A 26871-nucleotide genomic window follows, 5' to 3' on the forward strand; every position below is an offset into this window, starting at 1 on the left:
ACAGCCAAGCTCTAAGATATAACCGCATTTGCTCCAATCCCTCGGATAGAGACAAGCACCCACAAGATCTCTATCAAGCATTCTTAAAACTACAATACCCACCTGCTGAAGTGAAAAAACAGATTGACAGAGCCAGACGAGTACCCAGAAGTCACCTCCTACAAGACAGGCCCAACAAAGAAAATAACAGAACACCACTAGCTGTCACCTTCAGCCCCCAACTAAAACCTCTCCAGCGCATCATCAGAGATCTACAACCTATCCTGAAAGATGATCCTTTACTCTCACAGATCTTGGGAGACAGACCTGTCCTCGCTTACAGACAACCCCCCAACCTAAAGCAAATACTCACCAGCAACCACACATCACTGAACAAAACCACTAACCCAGGAACCTATCCTTGTAACAAACCCCGATGCCAACTCTGTCCACATATCTATTCAAGTGACATCATCATAGGACCTAATCACATCAGCCATACCATCAGGGGCTCGTTCACCTGCACATCTACCAATGTGATATATGCCATCATGTGCCAGCAATGCCCCTCTGCCATGTACATTGGCCAAACCGGACAGTCTCTACGCAAAAGAATTAATGGACACAAATCTGACATCAGGAATCAAAATACTCAAAAACCAGTGGGAAAACACTTTAACCTGTCTGGTCATTCAGTGACAGACCTGCGGGTGGCTATATTACAACAGAAAAACTTCAAAAACAGACTCCAAAGAGAGACTGCAGAGCTAGAATTGATATGCAAACTAGACACAATCAACTCCGGTTTGAATAAGGACTGGGAATGGCTGAGCCATTACAAACATTGACTCTATCTCCCCTTGTAAGTACTCTCACACTTCTTATCAAACTGTCTGTACTCGGCTAGCTTGATTATCACTTCAAAAGTTTTTTTTCTCTTAATTAATTGGCCTCTCAGAGTTGGTAAGACAACTCCCACCTGTTTATGCTCTCTGTATGTGTGTATATATATCTCCTCAATATATGTTCCATTCTATATGCATCCGAAGAAGTGGGCTGTAGTCCACGAAAGCTTATGCTCTAATAAATTTGTTAGTCTCTAAGGTGCCACAAGTACTCCTGTTCTTCTTTTTGCGGATACAGACTAACACGGCTGTTACTCTGAAACCTTTCCTCACCTGCTATGTTTTAGGTGAAGTATGTAAATAGGTATATTTTGCAGAGGGTGGGGGGAATACAAGCTGTATTAATAATACTGTGGAAAGATATTTTCTACCAGTTGCTCAGAATTCCTTAAATAATGTTTAACAAAAGCAATTGGGTTCTTTCAACCCTCAAAAGATTTTGTGTGCAGCAGTAACCATTGAAATGTTAACATTTGTGCAGCATTACTACAGAGTTACAATAGTTTCTCTTTTCTAACAGTGGTAATGTCATGTGACTGTTGTAATTGGTAGTAAATACTGACTCTTTAATGGCAATCCCTGTATGTTAGCAATTTGACTATCAAAGAAAGATGTTGAAACTTCCTGTCAAAACATTAATATAATGTTTGAGTCTTGTGTCAAGGTATAGACATTGGCTTACTTTTAGCCATAGAATGCATAGTGCGTGTAAATGGAAAAACATCTTGGAAAGTAAATTAAAAAGCTGTGTGTAAGTGGAAACTTGTTCTTTCTACATGTGCCATATACTTTTATAGTACAACCATTTCAAGTAAAAACGTTTTCTGCCAAAGGGATTCTGGGACATTTGTGATTTCTCCAGTTGGAGATACAGTAACATTTTGGCATCCATTCCTTAAGAAACTGCATGCTGGAAGTCAGTGTAAGCAAAGCTGTCCCCTTCACTGGGCCTCTCTTTTCCCTTTTCCTTAAACAGTTGGCAGAGTTAGTCTTTTCCTCTAGGATGGGTGTGAATTACCACAGTTCTGTGCCAGTACACACAGCAGCAGCGTTTAAAGGTTATACAACTCAAAAATCATTGAGAACAATGTGGGGTAACTACCTTTGAACTGCTTAACGCACAGGACTGAAACATTGCTTTCAATTAGCAAACATTATTTAGAACCAAATTGAAGCAGACTTTCATCTAACAGTCAGGATGTGTGTGGTTTTGGTATGACATCCATCTAAGCACATGATGCTTGGTAAGCACTGGAGCCTTGGTTATGATTCACTGGGGAGAAACATGGAAAACAATGTCTGTTTTTAAGCACTGGGAAAAAGGACTGAAGATTTGAGCAATGTATAATTTTAGTAAAATTATACCGGAAAGCAGATAGGTTTCAGGGTGAGGGTGCTCTCTCTTAATGATGTAACAACCCATTCTGTCACTGAAATTTACACATAGCAGGACAAGATCCTCAGCTTGGGTAAATCAGAGTTGCTCCATTGTAGTCAGTGATGGCTACACTGATACCAGCTGAGGATTTGGCCCATAATGATTTTGGAAGGGGTGGAGAGGCTTGGAGACAATGAGGGATTCTGTGGTTGGTCAATTAAATAGTGTCATTCATAGAGACTCTGTATTACAAATCTTTAGCTTTCAAAGGTAGCCAGCAATTACCTCTAATATTTTTCTGGCTTAATGTTTGACCTCTGAAGATGCATCTCCTTACTAGTTTAAGAAGCTTGCATATACAGAACTACTTCATTTTGGTGAAATACAATTATCTTCAGATATGGAAGCAATTCTGATGGCTCCTTTGGCCAGAGCATAAAATATCTAAACAAGAATAGAGCAGTTTTCCAAAACATAATTTAAATGGGAGTAAAAAAAATACAAGAAATAAATACAATATTCATTGAATACTGTTTTCATGCAAGTTACTAGAATAATTTTCATACTATGCATGTAAACATTGCTTGTAAGCAACAACAAAAAAGCTACTTCCTGTATAAGATGCTTCTGCCTGTACTACTAAACTTTACAAATAAAGTGAAATTTAAGTTTCCAAATTTTGAAACAACTTGGAGTTACCAGTAATGAGACTATCAAGCCCGTTTTCTTTGTCTCATAACTGGAAGTGTTGCACAAATATATTGTCAATGCAATTTTTTCAAAATATGTATATTTAAAATTAGATAATAGTAATGTGAAGGAGTTTGATGCATTCCCTGTACTAAAGCTAATCTTGTATTCAGATCAAGTATATGAACAGTCATCATACCAGTGGAATCTAAGAGATCTATATGGTTAGATAGGTTTTTTTTTTTTTTTTTTTTGGCCATAGGTTTAATTTAAAGTTGCTAAAACTTAGTGTTAATCAAGATCTGAAGAAATCTTTGTGTGAAGAATGGGAATTGTGTAGTGACTAAACCTAAAAAGAAAAAAATATTTCCAAAGACTGTTAAACAAGAGAGTTGTGAGTGCAAGCACTAGTGATAATTTTGAGGGTATTGATCTCTGTAGAGGAGATAGGAGCACTGAATAAGATGAAGAATGGTAAGGCAGCTGCCAAAGACAAGATAACTGTTAATAAGATCAAGCAGTTGGAGATATTGAAATAAAGCAGTTTCACAGATTACTGTGTGTTTGCTGGGATCAAGCTAGGATACCAGTTGACTGGAGAATGGGATTGATTGTGCTTCTTTAGAAGGGAAAGGGTGGTGCAAATGATTCAAACGCCTATCGGGGCATCACCTTGATAAGTCGGCCTTCAAAACTCTCTCAAGGATTTTCAGAGGCTAAGGTTGAGGTTCAAGGAGGAGGAGAATATAGGAGAGGAACAACATGGCTTTAGGAAGTGAAGGAGTACTAATATTTGCCATGAGACATACGTTTGATAGAATGATAAATGGAGGGCATAACTGCTATGTAACATGAATTGATCTTGCAAAAGCATTTGACTTGGTTCCATGGGAGCTGGTGTTTAGAGTATTGAGATGGATGGGAGGGGACTACAAGTAGAGATGACTGAGGAACTATATCAAGGTTCGAGAGCTACGGGGGTAGGTACCAATACATGGAATTTCCGAGGGTTTTGAGGTACAACGGCATTGTGACAAGGCAGTGTGCTCAGTCAGCTTCTCTTCATTTTAGTTATGGCGTTCATTTGTAGGAAAACTGAGCCTGTGGAGATGCAAAGAAAACAAATGTATGCTGACAATCTGGCCTTGATGGCTGAAAAGAGGAATTGCTAAATATGATATCAAAATGGGCATCTGTGTTTTTAAAGATCATGGTTTAAAGGCAGACATACACAAAAACTGAAGTTATGCAAGTAGGGAAGGTGGTAGAAGACCTGTTGATTGAAGTTTCAGGAAAGAAGCTGAATCAGAAGAATGAATTTGTTCGCTTGGGAAGTATTCTTAGTGCCATTGTAGAGCGATCTGGAGAACTGAAATTGAGCATGGGTGGCAATGAAAAAGGTGGCAAAAGTACTGTTGGACTGGCAATTAAGTAACAAACTGAAAAGAAAAGTGTATGCTGTGTGTGTTTGCCCCTGCTTACTCTATGGTTTGGAAACAGTTGGTCTTAAGGAGATGGAAGAAAAGAAGATTCAGGTAGTAGAAAATAACATATCAAGGAGAATAGCAGACAAGCAGAGAGTAAATAGTGCACATAAAAGAAATTGGGCGGTGGGAGAGATGAAATTGGGACTCAGTGATAGGCTGGTGAGCACACGTTTGAGGTGAGCTGGACGTGCGATAAGGATAGGAGAAGAGTGACCAACAAAGCGGGCGGAAGAAGACAGCAAGAATGGACATGAAGGACCAAGGATATGATGGAAAGATTTTATCAAGAGAAGTCTGAGGAGAATAGACTGGAACTCCAAGAACTATGAACACATACCATGGACTAGAAGGAGCAGCAAAGAATCATGGTCACCTCTGAACCCTTGGGAAAAGGAGTTGAGAAGAGAAGTGAAGTGAAGAATTTAGTATTAATTTTAATCCTGGGAGTACTGAAATGGAAGTATACCCTAGCCTCTTGTGTTACTAGTCTGGGTGGTACTGTAAAGATCTGTGCTCGGCTCGAACAAAAATAGTGAATTTCCTCTGTAAAACTAGAAGTACCAAACATTTCTCATTGTTGTCAGTGCTGGATAGATTTTCATGTGAATTACTTAAGAACAGGATTTTTAAATACAATGGGCCAAAACATCCCCTGCCCAGAGGGGATCATCCTCACAGTTTGAGAAGGGGTTGTGGGTACACAGAGGGGCATGAGGCATGGCTTTCCTCTCTGTCTGGATAGCCCAATATTTTCAGGCCCAGTCTCTGTGCTGCTGTTTCTTGCTCCTCGTAGTTCCCCATCCTGCTTGACAGCAAGGCTCATTCTGGAGCCATGCTATCTACCAATTTCTCACCATTTATGGCTGTGCATTACCTCTCTGCCCAAGAGGGGTAGAAGGAGTGGAGCAGGTGCAGACGCTTAAAGGAGCAGAATTTAACTCCCACAGGAATTTCCTATGGAAATTGTGTAGGGATGTTATCCACATATAATGGATGCTCCCAATTCCATCCCCACCTTTCCTATTTCTCCCCCAAGCCTCATCATAGGGAGGGATAATGCCACCTTGGTTTTGCTACCTTTCCTCACTTGGAGTGGTATTTTCCACTACATACTTACCCTCCAAGTCTGCAGCCTATGGCCCACCACCTCTTGCTCAGTTTTTCTGTTGGAATCCTATATAAATGGATATAAAGTTCTATAGAAACATACAGACAGGAAATTATATATGTTGCATGTGTTTGTTTGCATTTAAGCTTTATATAAAATGAATAGAAATATGTATGCTATTTGAGTCACATGTAAATGTATGGAAAAACCTGACATTTTTGAGTTTCCTATAACTGGTCAAGCTTTGCCATTTTGATCAGCAAATGCAATATTCTGGCATCAAAATCCCAAACATTGGGCAAAATTGTGAACCTACAGTTCCATTTTCACAGCAGAAACAGCTCTTTGTGGTGAAGAGACTTTTGCCTTTGAGAATTGATGTGTCTTCATTACACAGACCAATAAAATCTGAGGGATATAATATTGTATTCTCTTCAGCCATTGAAAATCTGAATTTATCAGCAGGAAGAATTTGGTTTTGTACCAAGCAATGCTAACACTTTAAACTGTACTAAACCATATAGGCTTTAGTTGTGACCATACACCCAAGTGTAGCCTTTCTGGTTTGCAGCTGTGGATGGTATTATGCTGCAGCAGGAAAAATTATCCCTCTCTGTTGGCATCTATCACTAGCTATTGTCCTTAAATTTGAAAATAATGTAGGGCCAAATTCTATTTACATTGATCACATAAGTAATTCCACTGGCTTAAGTTCACTGGTTCAAAGGGACTATTTTATGTGAGCAAGGCAATTAGAGTTTAGTTAATAATTTGTATATAGACTTAATTTGTTCTTAAGAATGTAATGTCATTTAATTTAATGATTTATTGACCAGGCCGTTTCATTGCTGTTGTCCAGGTTTAATTCATTATGCTGATTTTTTTTTTTTTTTTTAAACAAAAACCCTCACTAAATGGAGACTTTCTATAAGGTTCAGTGTTTACACTTTTCAGATGGAAGGAAAGATTGTAGCTTGTTCGTGTTGTGCACTCAGTGGTCATTTTCAGTGCTGTATTTTAAGAGCAGTTTACTGTACTTTAAATATAGAAACTATTGTGCTTCCCATCCAGTCTCTACTCACACCAGTCATTAGCTCAGTATAATGCAATCCGAAACTTCTTTCTTTAGAATGCTGATATTGCAGACTGTGTCTTGTGTACTGAAATGTTACTAGGCTGGCAAAGCCATAGAGCAAAGCACGCAAGCACAAACCTGTAAGAATACATTTCCCAGTGTGTTGTGTACTGCTTTCTATAGTGAGATCTCTTAAACGTTTGGTTATAAGGGCAGCAATAACCGGTTGCTCCTTTCCACTGTGTCTGAATGCAATGAAGAGAATTGGTGGTGAAGTCGCTAATCATATTCTCACCAGGAATCCCATTCTTTCATGGAAAAAGTACAACAGCCTTTTTCAACAAAACTAGGCCCTAGAGCCAATATCTAGCGTCATCATCAATCACAGTTAAGTCAGTATTAGGGTGACCAGATAGCAACTGTAAAAAACAGGATGGGGTGGAGGAGGGGTAATAGGCGCCTATATAAGAAAAGTCCCAATAAACAGGACTATCCCTATAAAAATGGGACATCTGGTCACCCTAGGTCAGTATAAATATAGAAAGTTTAGAAGGAAAAAAAAATCTTTCATCTCTTAACACAGAACGGATGCTACAGTCCATTAAGAGGTGGCTGATTACTCTTCTCACTCTCTTCCCCACCTCCTGGTCCCTCCTATATTTTAAATGTTATATGTTAAATATTCATCCAGTGGAGTAATCAGCCATCTTTTACTGGCACACATGTGAACAAAAGGTAGCCATGGTTTAGAACAATAATGTAAATCTAAGTGTAGTTTTGATTCTGAATGATATGGAGAAGTAGGCATCAAAGCAGAGTTATTAAATACCGCTATACAAACTAAAATATAAAAAACCTATATAAAACAGGTAGAGGGGTAAATTAAGTAAAGATAACTAAATTATGTTACACTCACATAAACTTTGCATTTTTATTTCTATTAGATTTTATGTAAGAAGGATGGCTAAATTGCTGTTAGCGGGTCTCAGTATTCCTTATTTGCATCTGTTTACAGTTATGTGGGATTTTAACTTTCAATTTCTCAGTTGTTAGCTTCCCTTTTCCTGCTAGCTCTAACAGTACCAGACCTCTAGAAGGTGAAGTAGCTTCTTGTACTGGTCAGTTGTTTCAGTATTGAATAGTATTGCTGACATCTTGATTTTGGCATAATCTCACCATTATGGAAAAAGCTGTTTTCTCTCCTTCCCCACCCCTCGCAGCCCCAACCCTCCAGTCATACCAGCATTTCTGCAAAGTCTCTCTTGTGTATTATTTTGTTATGATGGGGTAAGACAAAGCTTTTAAATGGATTTATTTAATAAGTATCCATGTTGAAAATTTGGCAGCCTTGTTCCATAAAGTCTGCTCTTGCTCTAAGTTTTTCTCCTGCCTTTTCATAAAGCCACTTTTCTCTTCTAACTCTGTCTTTCATCCCTGGTATGAACTTGATGTGCCAGAACCAAAGTATGGGGCTTTTGATAAAGTTTTTAACCTTTAAAATACTGATTTTTCCAGAATGCCAATCAAACAAATGCTTATGTGGATGTGTGATTATGTCCTAATGCATGTCGTAATTCATCAAGTTGAAAGCGCAATTCTCTCTCTCATATTAGTTTCTTTTTGAATGGTTTGTCTGTTTAGCAACTTCCCCCGATGAATAGCAAATATACATCTATTAAGCAAAAGAATATACAAAATAATTTATTTTTAAAGTGCAATAAATGTTGAAGTCTTAATTTATGTGAGTGAATCTGAGGAGACGATTCACCAGTTGGTTGTAATTAATCTTCTATGGGAATCGCTCTTGCTAATTAAAGAAACCTGGTGAAAGAAAATACAACCATTTGAGACAGAAGTAAACAATGGATTCTGCTCTTTAAATGTTCCATGTTTCAACAATCCCACTGCCTTCAGTGGAGTTACTTCTGATGTTCATTAGGTCGCCCTAATGGCAGCATGTAGAGTACTGACACTGCATACCCCAGCTAGCACAGGTATAGATTGCAGTGTGGATGGTGAGGCACTGCTTAGGCGAGTAAAGTGCCCTACATGCCTGAATCCCCAGGATATATATAGCGTACATGGCTCTCTACACACTCAACCAGTGTCTGCTATTGTTTTTAGCAGGATAGTGTCCCACTGCAGGAGCATTTCCCCACTGCAGAGAAAGGCAGAGGGGAAAGGCTCCGGCAGTTCCATCCTGCCAGAGCCTTTCCTTGCTGCAGAGAAGCTGCTTCAGGGGAGTTGCTGGAGCCTTTCACTGCTGCATGTAGCTACAAACATAATGCTTGTGCTCTACACACCACCATAAATGTAGACATAACCTTAGATCAGTTTTTTCCAAACTTGTACCGCGGCTTGTGCAGGGAAAGCCCCTGGCGGGCCGGGCTGGGCCGGTTTGTGTACCTGCCGCGGCGGTTCGCTGCTCCAGGCCAATGGGAGCTGCTGGAAGTGGCGCGGGCCGAGGGACGTACTGGCCACCACTTCCAGCAGCTCTCATTGGCCTGGAACAGCGAACACAAACCAGCCCGGTCCGCCAGGGGCTTTCCCTGCACAAGCGGCGGAACAAGTTTGGGAACCACTGTCTTAGATTAATACATATACTTCCTATACACTTCAGCATTGCTTAAGGAAAGCTATTGCTATGGGGGGGAGGAAGGGGAGAGGAATATAGAGTAGACTTTATAGGATTCTAAATTGGGAGGTTTCTGGCCTTAAAGTATGATCTGTAGCCAGAATATGGCTCAATTCTTAAAGCATTAAATAAGTATCAGGAAATCTAGGGGAAAATGCGACACTATCTCCTGACAGAGCTTGAAAACATAAATCACTCTTTAATAAAAGTGTGTGTTTTACAGGAGATGGAGGGATGGACAGGGGATGGGTTGATCTATTTTATACCTTATCGTGAAGAACTGAGCAGCACACGTCTCTGCGTGTTTTTGAAAAGGCCTCTGTCTTGCAAATGTCATTTTAGCTGCATAGGAGTGCAGGGCACTTCCCCAGAGTTATGTGTTGTGGTTTTATGAAATGGTGGTAACAAAATAATTGACTGCCGTTTCCTTTTTAAACTGCTAGAAACAAGACTGCCAATGGGGATTATCGAAAGGAGCACAGAGACAGGAGTCGCAGTCCAATAGAACGGGCTGCTGCCCCAACAATGAGCCTTCATGCCAATCACATGTATGCCTCAATCCCAAGCTTGACCATGGATCAACCTCTAGCACTGACCAAAACCAGCATGGATGCAACGCGAACAGTCAGCATCACGCCTGCGCTGACGTCTGTGGAACGGCAGCAGGTACTTGTCTTCTAGATTGATAAGATCTCTGGGTTGTTGTAGGAAACCTTGCTGTACACACATTGATGACTTCCCAGACATTAGCAGAGTATGTTATGAATTAGGCGATAATACTGTTCAGGCAAAACATGGCTGGTTGTGTGTTTTTTTTGGGGGGGGGGGGGGGGTTAAGTTTCACAGTTTAATTTTATTAAGATTCAATGTGTTTCATGACAGAAATGGCTGGCTGTTTGAATGCAAATAGCTTTCCTAAACTCTCTTCCACTCACCCACATATTTTATGTTTTGATAAGCTTGTAAGTGCATGTGTTTGAATTAGAGATGCAAACTTATTGTGAGATCTGATTCACTCTGTTCAAATAATAGTTTGGGGGGCTCCTAATAGCCTCAGATAAAACTGATCAACTCAAAAGCACTAAGAGCACTCAGCTCTCTTTGAGGATGCCTATGTGCCTTTGAAAATCTCTCTCTGCTGTGACTATATTGAAGAGGGGAAGGAAAGGAAAGAAACATGAGAGGAAGAGGCTGTAATAACCTACAACTCTGTAACCCAATGAGATACAGATCGCTGAAAGGCTCTTCTCATCACTGAATTAAAGTCCTACCCTAAATGCAGAAAGTCATTGAACAAATTTAGTCAGTGTGAAAAGGTTTGTGTGTGGAACTAATGACGCCATCTTCTCTGTACGTAGTATGTTGTGCCACTATCTGTTAGTGTTTCTTAACTGTATTGAAGATGTCTCTTTCTTCTCCATAATGGCTTCACTTTTCAACCCACGCCACATAAAGGAGAAGGCATGAAGCAGGTAGGTCATGCAGTGGCACACACTCGTACAGGCATGCCATCTTAGGAGCAACATCTTCTTTTAAAGAATCTCTGCATTGTGAAGAGAGGTGGTTTTTCATGCATGCTACATAATAATCCCTCTTTTATGTGTCAAAGCCACTTTCACCCCAACACCATAGTCCTTCTCACATGTGGGAATCAACAGCCTCTGTCTTGTTCAGCCAATGACTTATTAAAAGTTGTACCTTAGTGAGTTGTGGCTAGCTGCAGCATGGGAACATAAGCTGGCACATGTATCCAGCCATTCCTTGCTCCCCTATCATGATTTATTGCAAAGAGTAAATCCATATATGTGGATGAATCTTTCAGTGGGGAAAATTTCCACTACAACTTGCAAATAATCTTTTGGCTAGATGAGCAGCTCATATTTTATGGTCGGTGCAGTGGTTTTTCCCCACCAGTTCATTTTCCCTTCTCCCTTTTGTAGACCGAGCACTACAGTTCTTTCTCTACAGCTCTTGTGCATGCATCCAGCCTTTTAAAGTCTTGCTGTGTGGAAATGGCCTGACTGGCCCTAGGATTGCTGCTATCTTGCGTAACTCAGTGTGCAGATTCTACAGCTATTGTTCTATGTACAACAGTTCTTCTCTGCCTCTTAACAGTTTGTTCAGTGATGACAGAGAAGGAAGGGACAGGCTTCCATTGACGACACTGGTGCTCTTTGATAATATCACTCTTGGTTTCTCAACCTGGCAGCCAGCACTGACCTACTCTGCTGTTTCTTAGGAGGTGTTTGTACTGGACTATACCCTAACACCTTGGCCAGATTTTTGTTTTGTTTTGTTATCTTTGACATTTTGAGCTTAGTTGCAATCTAGTGTCTTGGGGAAATGGGATGGTGAGGCGAGTCCTTGCTAAGATTATAGTGTAGAAATTGTGCAGGAAAGAAAATGTGTATGGAAAATAGCAATAGGAGGCTGTGGCTTGATTATGCCTTAACTGAGTTCATACAACAGTAATACATGCTCATGTTTCTGTATCCACTTCTGGGTCTAATGTGGCTATAGAAAAACTGGTTTTGGTCAGTGTAGTTCAGCAATTGTAGTCACTATGTTACTAATTCCTCTGTACCTCTCATTTTAATATATTCACAGTGGTAATAGGCAGTGCTAGTACAGGCATTCTTGTGAAGTCTGGAGAAAGATGCAGAAAGAAAACTCATTCACCCATAAATTCATTCATAAACTCAAGTAGCCCTATACAGATTTGTGTGCATATGTATAAAATAGGGTTTTTTTGGAGAAATATCATCTTAGGCAAGGTGAAGAAACACAGTACTGCCAACTATGCAGCATGTAAAATGAAATCTGTGTCCACTGTGCCTTGCGTACAAAGGAATCAAGTAATTGAAGCATTTCCCCCCTTTGCTTACTTTAAGTATATTTGACTTTGCTATCAATGCAGTAGGATGTGAATGGACATTTTAGCTCATTATGTCTGGAAAAATAGTGACAAAAATCATATTACTTTGCTTTATGTAGCTGGCATTTGACTCAGAGAAACTTACTTTGATCTTGCAGTGAAATGAAATCTCTGTTCAATGTGCCTAAGCTGAACATATGTTAAACAATGAAAGCCATTCCTTCCCCTGGTATTTCTCTTCTCCACTGACTTTGTGTTGAGGATAGGTTTAGTACATTTTGCAGATTGACTGCAGTGAATTGAGAGTGAGGCATAAAATTAAAATTATTTGCCAACTGCGCTGATTCAGGCAAGCCAGGTCATGTGCTACAGAGATGCAAAATGAACTCACATAATAAAATATACCAAACCTTTTAAGCAAAAATATTTTAGCGTGTGTGTTTTCCATCACTCCTCTCTTCAGGCAGCCACCTAGAGAAACCAAGACCATTCCTTTGCATAAGTCCCCCTCCTCCCCCCCACCTGAATGTTAAACTGAAATGACTCAGTATCTCAGAAATGTACCAGTTTCAAGTTTTTAATAAGTGTTACTAGGGTTGCCAAGTGACTGAACAGTTTTGGGAAGTGGAAAAAGGGTGTTGCTTATGAGGCAGTGCTGGAAAGCCACGGCAGCAGAAGAGGTATAGCTTCTTGAGCCAGAGTAAATTTTCTGAGCCATTTTGATCTATTTTTGTTCCACTGTTTTCAGGACTCCGATATTGCTTGGTGTTTTTTTCCTACTCTTCATGCTTTACATCAATATGGGGAGTAAAGCACAGGATTGAGAATTCATGACTCTGGGCGAGTAATTTAGCTGCTCTTATTGCCTCAGTTTCTTCCACTATAAAAGTTAGGTTACCTAACTAATAGGGTTAACCTATTAATAATGTTTGCAAAGTACTTCAAGTTCTTTAGAAGGAAGATACTGTGGAAGCTTTAGGGCAGCTAATAAAATTCTCTTTAGTGTGGTGTTGACATTCAGTTCTGCACTGTCACACCAAAGTGAGATCAAGAATTTGTGTTTTGATTACTTTTAAGTGTTGACATGCAGTCCTGAAAGAGGAGAGCTTGACTCTTTTAAAATGAGAGAGATCATAGAATATCAGGGTTGGAAGGGACTTCAGGAGGTCATCTAGTCCAACCCCCTGCTCAAAGCAGGACAAATCCCCAGACAGATTTTTGCCCCGATCCCTAAATCGCCCCCTCAAGAATTGAACTCATAACCCTGGGTTTAGCAGGCCAGTGTTTAAACCACTGAGCTATCTCGCCCCTCTGATATGAGCAGCCTTTGTATTTTACTTAACGAGATAGTTAAAATTAGTACATCTGCTGTGAAGGGAGGTAGGTCAAATTCTACTGCATGCACTTTTATGAAGTAATTTTATTGTTTGTTGGGATGTTTAGACCTTGACTTTACAAATGTTTTCTTTTGGAAAACATTTCAGGTTTTTTTCTAATATTGCAGTATCATGTACAGAATGGGATTTGGTGTGTGGCCTATTATTTTGGTTTTAGTTTACTATATTGAATTAGATATTTTAGGGATTACTTGTAGCCAGATAACACTCTCCTCTTCTCTTATATAATAAAATGTATTTGCTCACAGCTGACGGATCCCCCCTAAGATTATTTCAGTTAATGTATGCTTTGAGAGAGCATTGTTTGTTCCTGTGACCTTGTTGAATAACAATTCTGTTCTTTTTCCTCTCAGAACCGTCCATCTGTAATCACATGTGCCTCTGCAAACACCCGTAACTGTAACCTCTCCCATTGCCCCATCGCCCACAGTAGCTGTGGTTCAGCCATGCAAGCCAGTTACAGAAGACCATCTAGCAGTAAGTTATGCTTCACCTTTTCTCTCCTCTCTTGGGGCTTTGAGCTTCAGCATTCCTAGATGGCCAAATTATCCAACCCTGTTTTAAAACTTCACCATTTGTACTGAATAAAAGTCAGGGTTTGGGAGCTATGGCTTATTGTATCTTGCTAGTGACTCAATAGTTATGAATGAGGTGGCCCTTCTGCTACAGTCAACTATTTGGAAGGGCTTTTTATTGTGATCGCTTTCCATCCTTCTAATATAGAATTATGGGGTTCTGTGTTTATCGCTAATTTCTGTATCAAAATGAAAACAAGTTTTTTCTATTGTTTCTACAAACTCTGCCTGGGCTCAGATAGCCACGCTGATTTCTCGCCATTCCACAGTGGTGTTGCAGAAATGTAACTGACTGGAAATTGGTAGACAGTTCCGTTGATGTGCAAGATGGAACAAAATCCAGCTCGCTCCCTCTTAGTTGTGTTGGAGCTGCAGAGCTAGCAGGAATAAAAAGCAGTAAAAATATGGGGCCTTGTGTTGCAATCAGATTTGTACGGGCAGTCCCTTGTGCAAGTGTAGAACACCATTAAAGGAGTTATTTTGTGCCTGAAGTCAGTGCTTGAGTAAGAAGGTGCCATTTCTAAATAGTTATTTATCAAATAGTGGCAACGGAGCAGGGGCGCTCTTTGGCAAAGGTTTTAAAAACAAGAATAATCAATAACAAGCAGCAAATGGAGGTGGGCATTAAATCCTAAATCTCCTTCTAACCCTTCTTTTCATGCCCTGTAAGCTGTCTAGGGCAGTGATCTGTTTGTAAAGCAGCATGCATGCTTAGGGAGCCTTCCTTGCCCTCCACTCACTTCGCGCAGTACAGGCTTCCCAAGCCCTCCCCTTACTGCACCGTGGAATGGTTATGTTTCTGCTGTGGTCACAGGCCTTTGCAACTACAGAAGGCAGGTTTCACTCTGCATTGATGATGCTGGATGTACTCTCAAGCTTCCTTTTTGTGTATAAATGCAGAAAGGAAGCTACATTCTTTACTTGGCACTCTAAACATTCCCCCAGCATAGGTTTCTACTTTCAGTTCAATTAGAACAGGGACGGGCAAACTACGGCCTGCCAGCCAATTTAATCCGGCCCTCGAGCTCCCGCTGGGGAGTGGGGCTTGCCGCGCTCCAGCTGGGAATTTGGGTCAGCGGCTACGCTGTGTGCACCTGCCATGGCTCCAGGAAGCGGCGGCATGTCCCTTCTCCGGCTCTTATGTTTGGGGGCAGCCAGGGGCCTCTGTGTGCTGCCCCTGCCCCAAGTGCCTCCCCCCAGCTCCCATTGGTCGGGAACTGTGGCCAATGGGAGCTACAGGGGCAGTGCCTGCGGATGGGGCAGCGTGCCGAGCTGCCAGGCCGCTCCGCCGCGTAAGACCCAGAGGGTGGATATGCCGCTGCTTCTGGGAGCTGCTTGAGGTAAGCGCAGCCCAGAGCCTGCACTCCTGAGGCTCCCGCCCTCTGAACCCCTCGGTCCCAGCCTGGAGCACCATCCTATACCCCAAAGACCTCATCTCGAGGTCCACACCTCCAGCCAGAGCCCTCCCCTCCTCCCCCCACAACTGAATGCTGTGAACTCCTCATTTCTGGCCCTAACCCCAGCCAGAGCCCTCATTCCCTCTTGTATCCCAACCCCAATTTCATTGAGCATTCATGGCCCACCATACAATTTACATACCCAGAAGTGGCCCTCGGGCAAAAAGTTTCCTCACCCCGAATTAAAACTTTTGTTTAAATCCTTCAAATGTTCTGTTAGCGGTGTGAGCTTGCTCCACTTCACCCATCCTCCTTTGAGGTTAAAAAGGAAATATAAATTCCGTGCTCTCTAGATGGCTCTCTTTATCCCCCTGTTCTCATCTTTAACAGTGTGTTTATTAAACATAATAGGTAATATTTTTAAAAGCAGCCAAGTTCCAATTTCAAAAGTGATTTCTTAGGTATAGTTAAAGTGGTACAACTGTGAATGCAGTTATACCAGCATGAAAGTACATCTACCTATATAGATATTCCCAGATAAGCATTGGCATAACTATACCAGTAGAAGCACCTTTATAGGGGCATGGGGTCTTAATTGAAATAGTTATAGTGGTACAAAATGTACGGATGTAGACCAGGCCTTAATTACTGTTGAAAACAGGACTCAGAAGAGCCTAAGTTACTGAAGGGGCTTTTGAAAATTTTACCCAATATAAATACTGTAAATATCAAACACCTGAATATGCATGGCCCTCTGAAATATTAGTTTCATTTCAGGACAGGTTTAAGAAGAAAGATAAGAAATAATTAGGGCTGTCAATTAATCACAGTTAACTGCACTTATAACAATAGAATACCCATTGAAATTTATTAAATATTTTTGGATGTTTTTCTACATTTTCAATATTGATTTCAATTACAACACAGAATACAAAGTGCACAGTGCCCATTTTTATTACAAATATGTACTGTAAAAATTATAAACAAAATATAGTATTTTTCAATTCACCTCATACAAGTACTGTAGTGCAATCTCTTTATCGTGAAAGTGTAACTTACAAATGCAGATTATTTATTTATTTATTTTTGGTTACATAACTGCACTCAAAAACAAAACAGTGTAAAACTTTAGAGGCTACAGTCCACTCAGTCCTACTTCTTATTCTGCCAATTGCTAAGACAAACAAGTTTGTTTACATTGATGGGAGATACTGCTGCCTGCTTATTTACAATATCACCTGAAAGTGAGAACAGGCATTCGCATAGCACTTTTGTAGTGGGGTTGCAAAGTATTTACATGCCAGATTTGCTAAACATTTGTATGCCCCTTCATGCTTTGGCCACCATTCCAGAGGACATGCTTCCATGCTGATGACCCTCATTTAAAAAAAAAAAAAAAAAAAAGTGTTAATTAAATTTGTGACTGTATTCCTTGGGGGGAGAATTGTATGTCTCCTGCTCTGTTTTAACCGCATTCTGCAAATATTTCATGTTATAGCAGTCTCAGATGATGACCCAGCACATGTTTGTTTTAAGAACACTTTCACAGCAGATTTGACAAAATGCAAAGAAGGTACCGATGTGAGATTTCTAAAAATAGCTACAGCACTCAACCCAAGGTTTAAGAATCTGAAGTGCCTTCCAAAATCTGAGAGGGTTGAGTTGTGGAGCATGCTTTCAGATGTCTTAAAAGAGCAACACTGATGCGGAAACTACAGTAACCAAACCACCAAAAAAGAAAATCAACCTTCTGTTGGTGGCATCTGACTCAGATGAATATGCGTCAGACTGCACTGCTCTGGATCGTTACCAAGCAGAACCCATCATCAGCATGGAAGCATGTCCTCTGGAATGGTGATTGAAGCATGAAGGGACATCTGAATCTTTAGCGCATCTGGCACACAAATATCTTGCAAAGCCAGCTACAACAGTGCCATGTGAACGCCTGTTCTCACTTTCAGGTGACATTGTAAACAAGAAGCAGGCAGTATTATCTTCTGCAAATTGTAACCAACCTTGTTTGTCGGAGTGATTGGCTGACCAAGAAGTAGGACTGAGTGGACTTGTAGGCTCTAAAGTTTTACATTGTTTTATTTTTGACTGCATTTTTTTAACATAATTCTACATTTGTAAGTTCAACTTTCATGATAAAAAGATTGCATTACAGTACTTTGAGGTGAATTGAAAATTTTTTTTACATTGCAAATATTTGTAATTGAAAATAAATTGAGCACTGTACACTTTGTATTCCGTGTTGTAATTTAAATTAATATATTTTAAAATGTAGTAAACATCCAAAAATAATTAAAATAAATAGTATTCTATTGTTTAACAGCGCAATTAATCATGATTAATTTTTTTAATCGCTTTACAGCCCTAGAAATAATACTGATTTCCTCCTCCCTGCTGGTCCACACTTTCTAGACAGATTTGCAGTATGCTCCCCATTCTGAGTCCCAACAACATATAGGATCAGCTGAGAAATTCTTTTGCAAATGTTGCAGCTGTTCCAATCTGAAAAGTTTTGGAATGATTCTAATCATTTTCAGAATGTTTTCCTCATTTAAATGCTTATTATTTATGCTTGACATCCCATTGTTTTGAAAGGAATTGGGCAGGCTAAGACAACACAGAGTGAGATTTTTAACCTATTTTTAAAAGCTTATTACCAGGCTTTGTGCATAAACTTTAAAACTATGTATTTCTTAACACAAGAGAGTTTAAAATGATTTCTCCTTTATTTACCTCCAAAGATCTGTGCTCAGATTCTTGTTTTCTCCTACAGTGGTTTTTGATCTTAGTGATGCCTAATGCAATGCAGAGAGTGCCTGCAGTTCATTGACTTACTTGAAAAGTGGAACTTTGAACCCAGCTCTTGGCAACTACTGTAGAAAGCATTACAGCTCATCTATAAGTAATTTAGGGATTGAGCCAAAGTATATTGACTTCAACTGACTGTGCACCAAGTCCTTAAAGGATGGGCTCAAGTGGATTAATCCCATAGAAAATGTGTTCATTTTCCATTGATTTTTTTTTCTATAAAATTGGACATTTAACTATTCAAAATTTATATTACCAGCCTAAGGGATGCTATCAGAAAGCTAGGGGTCTCTGTATAAAAAGTGCAAGGCCAAATTTTGGCCAGTGCAGGTAACGAGAAAAACATTCTCTCGTTTAACTTGATCTGCTTCTGCATTTTTAAGTCTTCCTCCAATAAAATGATGCAAAAAGACCAGCTGGTACCAAAATGGGAGGAAGGAAGAATCTGGAAGTAGCATCTGGTAGCTAGAGTCTATATTCAAATATTGGTTTTGTCTTGCCTGTTTCTCCCATCTAGCTACCACTGCCTGTGATCCAGTGGTGGAAGAGCACTTCCGCAGAAGCCTTGGCAAGAATTACAAGGAGCCTGAGCCAGTGGCAAACTCTGTGTCCATCACAGGATCAGTTGATGACCACTTTGCCAAAGCACTTGGAGATACATGGCTTCAAATTAAAGCTGCAAAGGATGGAGTGTCCAGCAGTCCTGAGTCTGCCTCAAGGCGGGGCCAATCTTCCCCTTCTTCCCACATGGTCAATCATAATCATTCGCCCTCTGTAGTCTCATGAAGAGAGCGGATCATCACACTTCCGAATTTGCATGGTTTGACTGAGCTTTGAATAGTGTTGGGGTGAGGAGAGATTAGTTTTCAACACATTTTTGTGTATTGTTTGGTATTTGTACAAGGGTGCCCTTAAAGATGATAGCAGGAACTATTTGATAAAGATCTATATGATGTAGCATCCTTTTTTTCCTGCCTCAGTTACCAAAGAAACCTCTGATGCAAGCATCTGCTACACCTTTAAAAAAAATGCATGCTAATCCACAAAAAAGCCATTACACACACAGTTGGTTGACCCAAATGCTTTTTGCTTCTATTAGCTTCTTGACACTACGATTTGCCTGGTTTGCTCCCCCCTCCCACCCCCCTCGCCCCACTCTGTGAAGTAATTTTGTATGTATATACTTGAAAAGAACTGTCATGTATGATTTGCACTATTGGAGGAGGACTAAAGTTGCATGGCAACTTTATGCATGATGCTAATATCCTGAAGGCAAACTGCTGAAAAAAAGGGTTTAAGTGACATTTCTATCTGTTTTTTTTTTTTTTAAACTGCTTTGGAAGGGGAAGTCTCATACAGGTGATAGGTCTTTCTTTAGATTTCAGGTGCTTAGTGCTTGTAACTGGACTGCATAACTTACAGACCACACGGGCATTTAATTTTTTCTAAACACTGCAGTTTGTTAGAATAGAGCTGAGGATGGAGAGTTCAATAGTGCTTAAAGATGCATGTTATGAAAAATAGCTGGTATCTATTAATGTATAGACTGTAATACTTATTAGCTTTTCTTCAGAATTAGTTTATTTTTGTCAGTAACAGTCCTAGATATACTTACTGCTGGTACAGTTGTACTCTGATTCACTTTATTAGCAGCCAGCCAGAGAGGACAGCCTCAGGACAGGCCTCATAAATGAAGCAGTTTAGAAATATATGATGCGTGGTACAGGATGCTATAGCTTTGTGCATGAGTGAATAACCATTTATGTTTGCATTACTGTCTGCTTAACATGAATTTGCTTCCTAAAACTAGAAGTCTGTGTAATCCAACTTTAACTAGCTACAGAAACTGCTACCTTTAAATATCTTGGACAACAGATTGTTACAGTTTGTGAAATATGAGCTTTAATTTTTAAGCTTACTCATAAACCTAGGCCAAGGCAGCATACATTCCTCCAGTAGAAAACTTTATACAGGTATTACTGCATTTATTATAATTTGCTATATTAATAGCTACTAACTAGACATTAGGTAATAGAGGCAGGCATAAAAACACAGCTGTGTTAGTAATAAAGTGCTTCTCATCTTTTTGTTAAATGTAACTATTCTCCCCCCCAATACATTCCAGCATCCCAGTACAGTTACAAGTAGGGCTTTTTTTTGTTTGTTTAAAATACTGGGTTACCTGAAGAGACTGGTTCTATATAGAAAGTTATGATTAGTTGGAAGATGAACTACATGTGATGTATTATGGACTGTTACAGTATTGGGTCCATTGTGGCTTTTATTTTAATTTGTTTTTATGTTAAGCTGTTTTAATTTGAGAAAATATCAGAAGATTGGCTCTTACTCATGTTGAGAGGGTGGCTGCTCAATTTTTTTAAAAACAAAAACCACAAAAACAAGCCCCCAGTTTCACACATTTCATTACCATCTTACTGGGTAGTCAACGCTTACCTGCTTTGGCATTCAGTACCCTACTCTCTGTAGGAAAATTGTTAAAAGAACACTTTTTTATATAGGTAACTTTAAGACCATCGTTACGCTGTGCGTAAAGAATGTACAGAGAAATTTGTAGGTATTTTTTGAGGAACAATTAATTTGTTAATGATATGTAGCTATTTAATTTTTCCCTTTCCTTTATTGTAATCATTCATTTTTTTGTTTGGAGAAAAAAGTTGATCTTTTTTTGTTGTAGATTTGTCTGTAATACATTAAAAAAGTGCAGGAACACAGTTATTCTATGAGAACACTGCATTAGCATTAATAGCCACTAGTTTGTTATTGCTACAGGCTACTGAGCATTATAACAGTAAAATACTAATACTGTAGATGGACTCTGTGGAAAATGTGACTCCTTCTACATTTCTTTGTAAACACAAATGTTTTTAAAGCTAATATTTTCAGTAATAGCTGTTTTACAAGGTCACATTTACTTATCTGAGATAGGTAAATGGATGTGGGGCAATAAAGATTTAATGTGATATGTCCAGTAAAAACAAATATATTCAACACAATTATGTCATGAAAGCCAAAGGGTTGGGGGGAAAGTAAACTCACCATAATAACGCATAGTGAAGTTTCTTCACAGAGCCATGTTATCTGCTACAGTTCAGTCTGAAAGATTCTCTCCGTGTTTGTAAATCTGTAATATACCATTCTTTTGTGGCCTTGTTTCACCTGGGGAAAAGAAAAAAAGGTTTGGCAGGCCATCTTTTTTTTTTTGTACTTAAAAAGTAGCCTTAAAGAACAATAAAGTGCTCTTAAATCACAGGTGTGTGCATACTCTTCTTTGTAATTTGGTTAAAAAGGAAGTATTGAAAATGACCATCTTACCTTTGCTAGGGTTGGAGTAAGGGAACAATGCATCAAACTGGGATCTTTCCTTGCTAGATGGAGAGAGGCCTAGACCACTGTCCTTGCACCCCATTTCTCCATGCAGCATATATATCCTGCTGAGAATATAGCCAGTGATGAAAAGCAGATAGGGACACGTATGTGGGATGATATAGATCATACAAAAGCTGCCATGGCTCTGACCAGCACCAAGAATTGTTCACCACATTTTGAGACATGCCAGCACAGATAGCATTGAGTAGCTGCTGTTTTTCCCCTCTGGCAAGGGCAACTGTTTGGTAACACTTTTCACAGTTATAGTGGCTGACTCCAAAAAAGGCTTGTTCCTTACAGCAGTATTTAAGAATGCCAACAGTTTTGTGAGCATATCACTAGGGACATGTGTGCATTAGGGGTCAGAAGTGCAGCTCTGCCACTATAACCCATAGACACATCCTACAGCAATGAAAGGGGTTTCTCTGTTGCTGTAGGAACTCTGCCTCCCTGAAAGGTGGTGGTAGTTAGGTCAACAGAAGCATTCTTCCATCTGTCTACACCAGATGGTAGGTCACCATAGCTACAGTGCTCAGGAGATGTGAATTTTTCACAGCCCTGAACAAGATAGCTAAATTCTGAATGTAGGCTAGGCCTGCAGTACAACCAGGGAAGCTATTGAAATATTTTTGGCACAATTCCCATTGATCAAGTCACAGAGATCTCAGCGTATCATTTCCATAGAGGACCAGAAGGCAGCCGTTCATATTTAATGCAGCTTAACAAGTAGCAGCCACTAAACAGTTACTGTTTTAGCAAGAGAGAATGGTCTATTCACAAATCTCTCCTATATAGGCAGTGAAGAGAAACTCATTTCTTCTTTTTCCACTTTGTCCCGTCCCTCACATTCTTGGAGCTTATCTACACTGTAAAACTCACCCTCTGCGGACCAGAAGTATAGAGAGAAGGATACTTGTGTTCAGTACAGTTTTAAAAAATGTGGTTAAAATCTGCTCTGATCTAAGGAGGGGATTTTAGTGGAAAATAATTTGACTGGAAGCTGATGTCCCTAAAAATAAATGTGCTGGTACCTGATGTTCAGGAACATTCGATAACGTTCTTCAGAGAATGAGACAAATTTCAGCTCAGTCTGTAGTGGAGGTGTGTTTACAAAAAATACTGCCCTGGAAGAACAAAATAGTACAGTTATTTCACTGAGAACTTGTTGCCATAGATGTTCAATAGGAATGATGTTATAGAGTGTTGTAAATTGTGTTCAAAGCATCTACGCTTCTGAAAAAATATGCCAGGAATTAAGTGTGCATACATTGGTGTTAAATATTTCTTGGTGTGGGAGACTGAGAACACACCAAAATGAATTAGCTTTAACATATTTGAAAAACATCCCTGTCTGTAACTACCCATAGAAGCCTAAATACACAAAGTAAGTGGCCTTTGGAAGGGGAGTTAGCTACAATGGTCTGTTGTCTGAACAGTGCTTTAGATACCACCAAAGGGGTGTAAAAATTCCAGTGCCCACTAGTATGATGTGCACTAAGTGGTCCATATGGACCTTGTTAGTGCACACATGTTCTCTAGTGTGTGTTAGTGTAGTACTGTATCATACAGGATTATATTAATGTACATCAGGGAACCACGGCAGCAGTCAACAAAGGATGTGTCTAGACTTCAATCACAGGGTGTGATTGCAGAACTAGCTTTAAGTAGTGCATGCTTCTGACCAGGCCACCTGACTACCTTCCTGAGATTTTGGGGGGGTGGGGGGGGGGGAGCTTCAACAGCTTCACTGCTCCAGGACCCAAGATAACTAGGTTAAAGCTAGCTTGGATATGTCTACTTGAGCTTCAGTCACAGCCTATGATTTCAATATAGACATACCTAAAGTCATATTATTTGATGGGGTGGTCATTGCCTATTCAAGAATGAACAAACTGACCCTGTACGCAACAATATATCTAGTAACTGTATGTTACTAAAACAACAACAAAAACTAATGAAACCATGACATGCCTTCTTGTCTATTGCTTGTATCTCCTTTTAGTGACGACAGCATGGTTCTGAAGAGCATTTTTCTCCTGCTTTTTTTGAATTGCATCTTCAAGTTGTTATTCTGTAGACACAAAGGAAACCCAATATGAATCTGCATCTCCTTGTGCTAAATTAGTTTCATACCAGAATTTTAGTTCAAAAAAAAAAAAAAATCACAGATGATAAACATACAGGCTACCCATCAAATTCAGGTCATTCTGAATGTTTCACTGGAATCTAAGCTTTAAATATTTCTACCTCTTCAGGCTGCAAAAGCAACCTTTAAAAAGCTGACAACAGGATAGCAACAGATTGAAACAATAGCACCAGGACAGGTGTGAACTTCCCCCATCTTGTTGGATGAAACTTTTAAGCTTACTTACACCTCCTTAGTTGCCAAACTTGTTAATAGTATCCCTGCTGAATAGTTATCAGACCTATCCATCAAATTATGCTTATCCAGTGGGGCAGCATGTATTTGGCCAGTCTCAATGTTCCATATAAAGCTGTAGCCAAATACATGCAACAGCAGCAGCAATGGTAACTGAAGTAAAAACCCAGTGCTTGTCGATACTGCCCCGCAGTTTGGACTATGGAGGTGTGAATAGCAGCGTAATTCGAAGTGGTGTGCTGTGACACCCTGGTGCAGATACTGCGAGCACAAACAAAAAGGTTCCTAGTTCACGTCACTTTAATCCTCTTCAAACAAGACTACATAAACGGGAACTAGGATCCTTTTAGTTTGCACCTGTAGCATCAACATGGCAGAGTTATAGCATAACACTTTGGTGTGCCTTGCTATTCACACCCTGTAGTCTGAACAGTGGGGGAATTTAGACACAGACCAAGTTCTGTTCTAGTTTGGATGCCAGCAACTTTTCCATTAGCAACTGTTTATGTTCTTAGATGAGGGGATCAGATTTCATTAGAATTCCCTGTAGATTTCTTTTAACCCTGAGCCTGAGTCATCCCTGTGATAGCAGAGTAATAACTCTCATTTATAGATGATAAAAAGGTAACCACATTTTGAATTAAAATCCACAATGGCTGTGTGAATGGTGACTTCCCGCAATATCCAAATACCACGCCAATGCAGAAATCTGCCTGTCTAGCACTTTCATGACAAGACATGTAAAAGGGACTTTAAATGGGTCTGTGTAAGAGTTCTACTTACCAGGGCTGGCCCAGTCATTCTCAGCCGAGACAAATCTGCTTTTTGTCATTATTTTTGGTTTAAAATCTCACCATTCCTCAACAAGGATCTAATCTGCATCTTCCAGCACTACAGGAAACTCTCATTCTAAAACTGAGGCCCCTGGTTTCAGCTAGGCCATCTCCGTAAAGAGGGAGAGAGAAAACTGACTGTCCACAGATCAAGATTTATATTTAACTAACAGCATGTCATATGTACTTAAGGGGTTTTCTAAAGTAATCACTTAAGCAAGGCCTCCCCAGAGGACAAAGCCATGCTAGATATAACTAGTCATCTATACTGTTCATGCACACTCCACACTACAAGTCCCACATCAGAGAATGCACGTACAGTAACTTCTCACTTAATGTTGTCCTGGTTAGTGTTGTTTTGTTATGTCGCTGATCTATTAGCGAACATGCTCGTTTAAAGTTGTGCAATGCTCCCTTATAATGTTGTTTGGCAGCCACCTGTTCTGTTCACTACTTGCAGGAAGAGCAGCCCCTTGGAGCTAGCTGGTGGGGGTTTAGAACCAGGGTGGGCAGGCAGCCCCACATCAGCTCTCCTAAGTTCCCTGTGCGGCAGCCACCCAGCAGGCTATCAGTTGTCGGGCCGTTCAGCTGTCCCTCCCCGCACTGCAATGTGCTGCTCCTGGGTGCCTCCTTGCTGTGCAGGGGATGGGGGGGAAGAGGGATGCTGATGTCAGGGTGTCCCCCTCTCCCAGCTCCTTTATCCCATTTCCACAGAGCGGCAGCGGGGGGGAGAAACACGAGACAGGGCTCAGGATATAGGGAGCTTGCTGGCAGCAGCTGCTGTCTCAACTTGATGATCTACTTAAATAGGCAGTGTAGTTAGAGTGGAGTCAGCGTACTTAAAGGGGCAATCTGTGTGTGTGTCTCTCTCTCACACATCCACAAGGTCAAAGTAATAGGAGTTTTAACTATCCCTTACTGGAAGTTCAAATGGGTTCTCTCCTCTTAAATGTGTTTTCCTGCATCTAAAAGGAGCAACGGTCTTTGGTTGTGGATTTGGTTTATTTGTCATTTATGGATCGCTAAATAATAGCTCTCTTGTCCTTCAGTCCTAGAACGCTCCCTTCTGGTTCCATTGGGCTCTTTCCCATGACATGCACAAGGAGGCCCGTGTGTCCAGGGGGAGGAGAGCGAGTACTAGTCACCATGTTTCAGGGATATGTGTTCTCTTTGTGCGGGAAGGGGGGAGATGCTTATAGCCATGTGCGGGGCATAGCAAGTGCTGCCTGTGACGTTGTGCAGTCTATATGGTTTTATAAAAACATAAGAAGTGAATATAATGTAACTGGAATAGTTTTATAAAAATATGATAAGTAACTGGAATATGCTTCATGCAAAAGGTCTCTTGTAAGGTATGATTACAAAGCTTATAATCTACTGAGTGTGATCATCTCATTTGTATAAATGTACGACTCTTGTATCTAAAACTAGAAATATAAAACATAACTCTGAGGGCCTATTGTAATTATGTAAAGTGTGGGCCATTAATCATGGTTTGGAATCTTGATGACTCCCATTAACAAGGACCATTGTCTGCAGATGGCTGTGTTTACCTGTTAGTCTTCCTGTATGTGTGTGTGCTGGCAAGTGGGCAATGAAGTCTTGCAGTGACATGTGATCATGTCACCTGAACTGGAATCCATCTTTAACCTGGTGCTTTTCCAGTGGGGGGGCAGGGGGGAGGGTGGAAACCCAGAGGGACAAAGGGTTCCCGCCTTATGCAAAAGACATATAAAGGGGTGGAAGAGAACAGAGAGGGGAGAGGAGCCATCATGAAGAATCCCCTAGCTATCACCTGAGCTGGAACAAGAGCTGTATCAAGGAAAAGAATTGTGCCCAGGCCTGGAAGGTGTCCAGTCTGAGAAAAATTTACTGAAGCATCTCTGAGGGTGAGATTATCTGTATTTAGCTTGATCAGACCTAGATTTGCGCATTTTATTTTATTTTGCT

General features: G+C 40.3%; 1 protein-coding gene and 1 long non-coding RNA gene across 5 annotated transcripts in view; one reads left to right on the forward strand and one right to left on the reverse strand.

The window, feature by feature from the left end:
- The window catches only part of VGLL4 (vestigial like family member 4), a 154380-nt gene extending 132791 nt beyond the window's left edge, over window positions 1-21589 (forward strand). For 3 of the 4 annotated variants that reach the window (XM_054035840.1, XM_054035839.1, XM_054035842.1), the window contains 3 exons: window positions 9701-9923; window positions 13883-14006; window positions 18839-21589. In XM_054035840.1, the coding sequence (XP_053891815.1) occupies window positions 9701-9923; window positions 13883-14006; window positions 18839-19107 (616 nt within the window). In that variant the 3' untranslated portion in view covers window positions 19108-21589. Of the gene's footprint in view, window positions 1-9700; window positions 9924-13882; window positions 14007-17037; window positions 17718-18838 lie in introns of those variants that run through there. The other variant, XM_054035841.1, reaches the window with a different exon arrangement.
- LOC128841118 (uncharacterized) lies at window positions 21014-23384 on the reverse strand. Its single transcript, XR_008445775.1, has 2 exons — window positions 22740-23384; window positions 21014-21773 (listed from the first exon to the last, which is right to left on the reverse strand). It is a non-coding gene; the product is annotated as an uncharacterized LOC128841118 (long non-coding RNA).
- Between the last annotated feature and the right edge of the window lie 3487 nt (window positions 23385-26871).

Source organism: Malaclemys terrapin, chromosome 7 (assembly GCF_027887155.1).
Source record: "Malaclemys terrapin pileata isolate rMalTer1 chromosome 7, rMalTer1.hap1, whole genome shotgun sequence".
Taxonomy (NCBI): domain Eukaryota; kingdom Metazoa; phylum Chordata; order Testudines; family Emydidae; genus Malaclemys; species Malaclemys terrapin.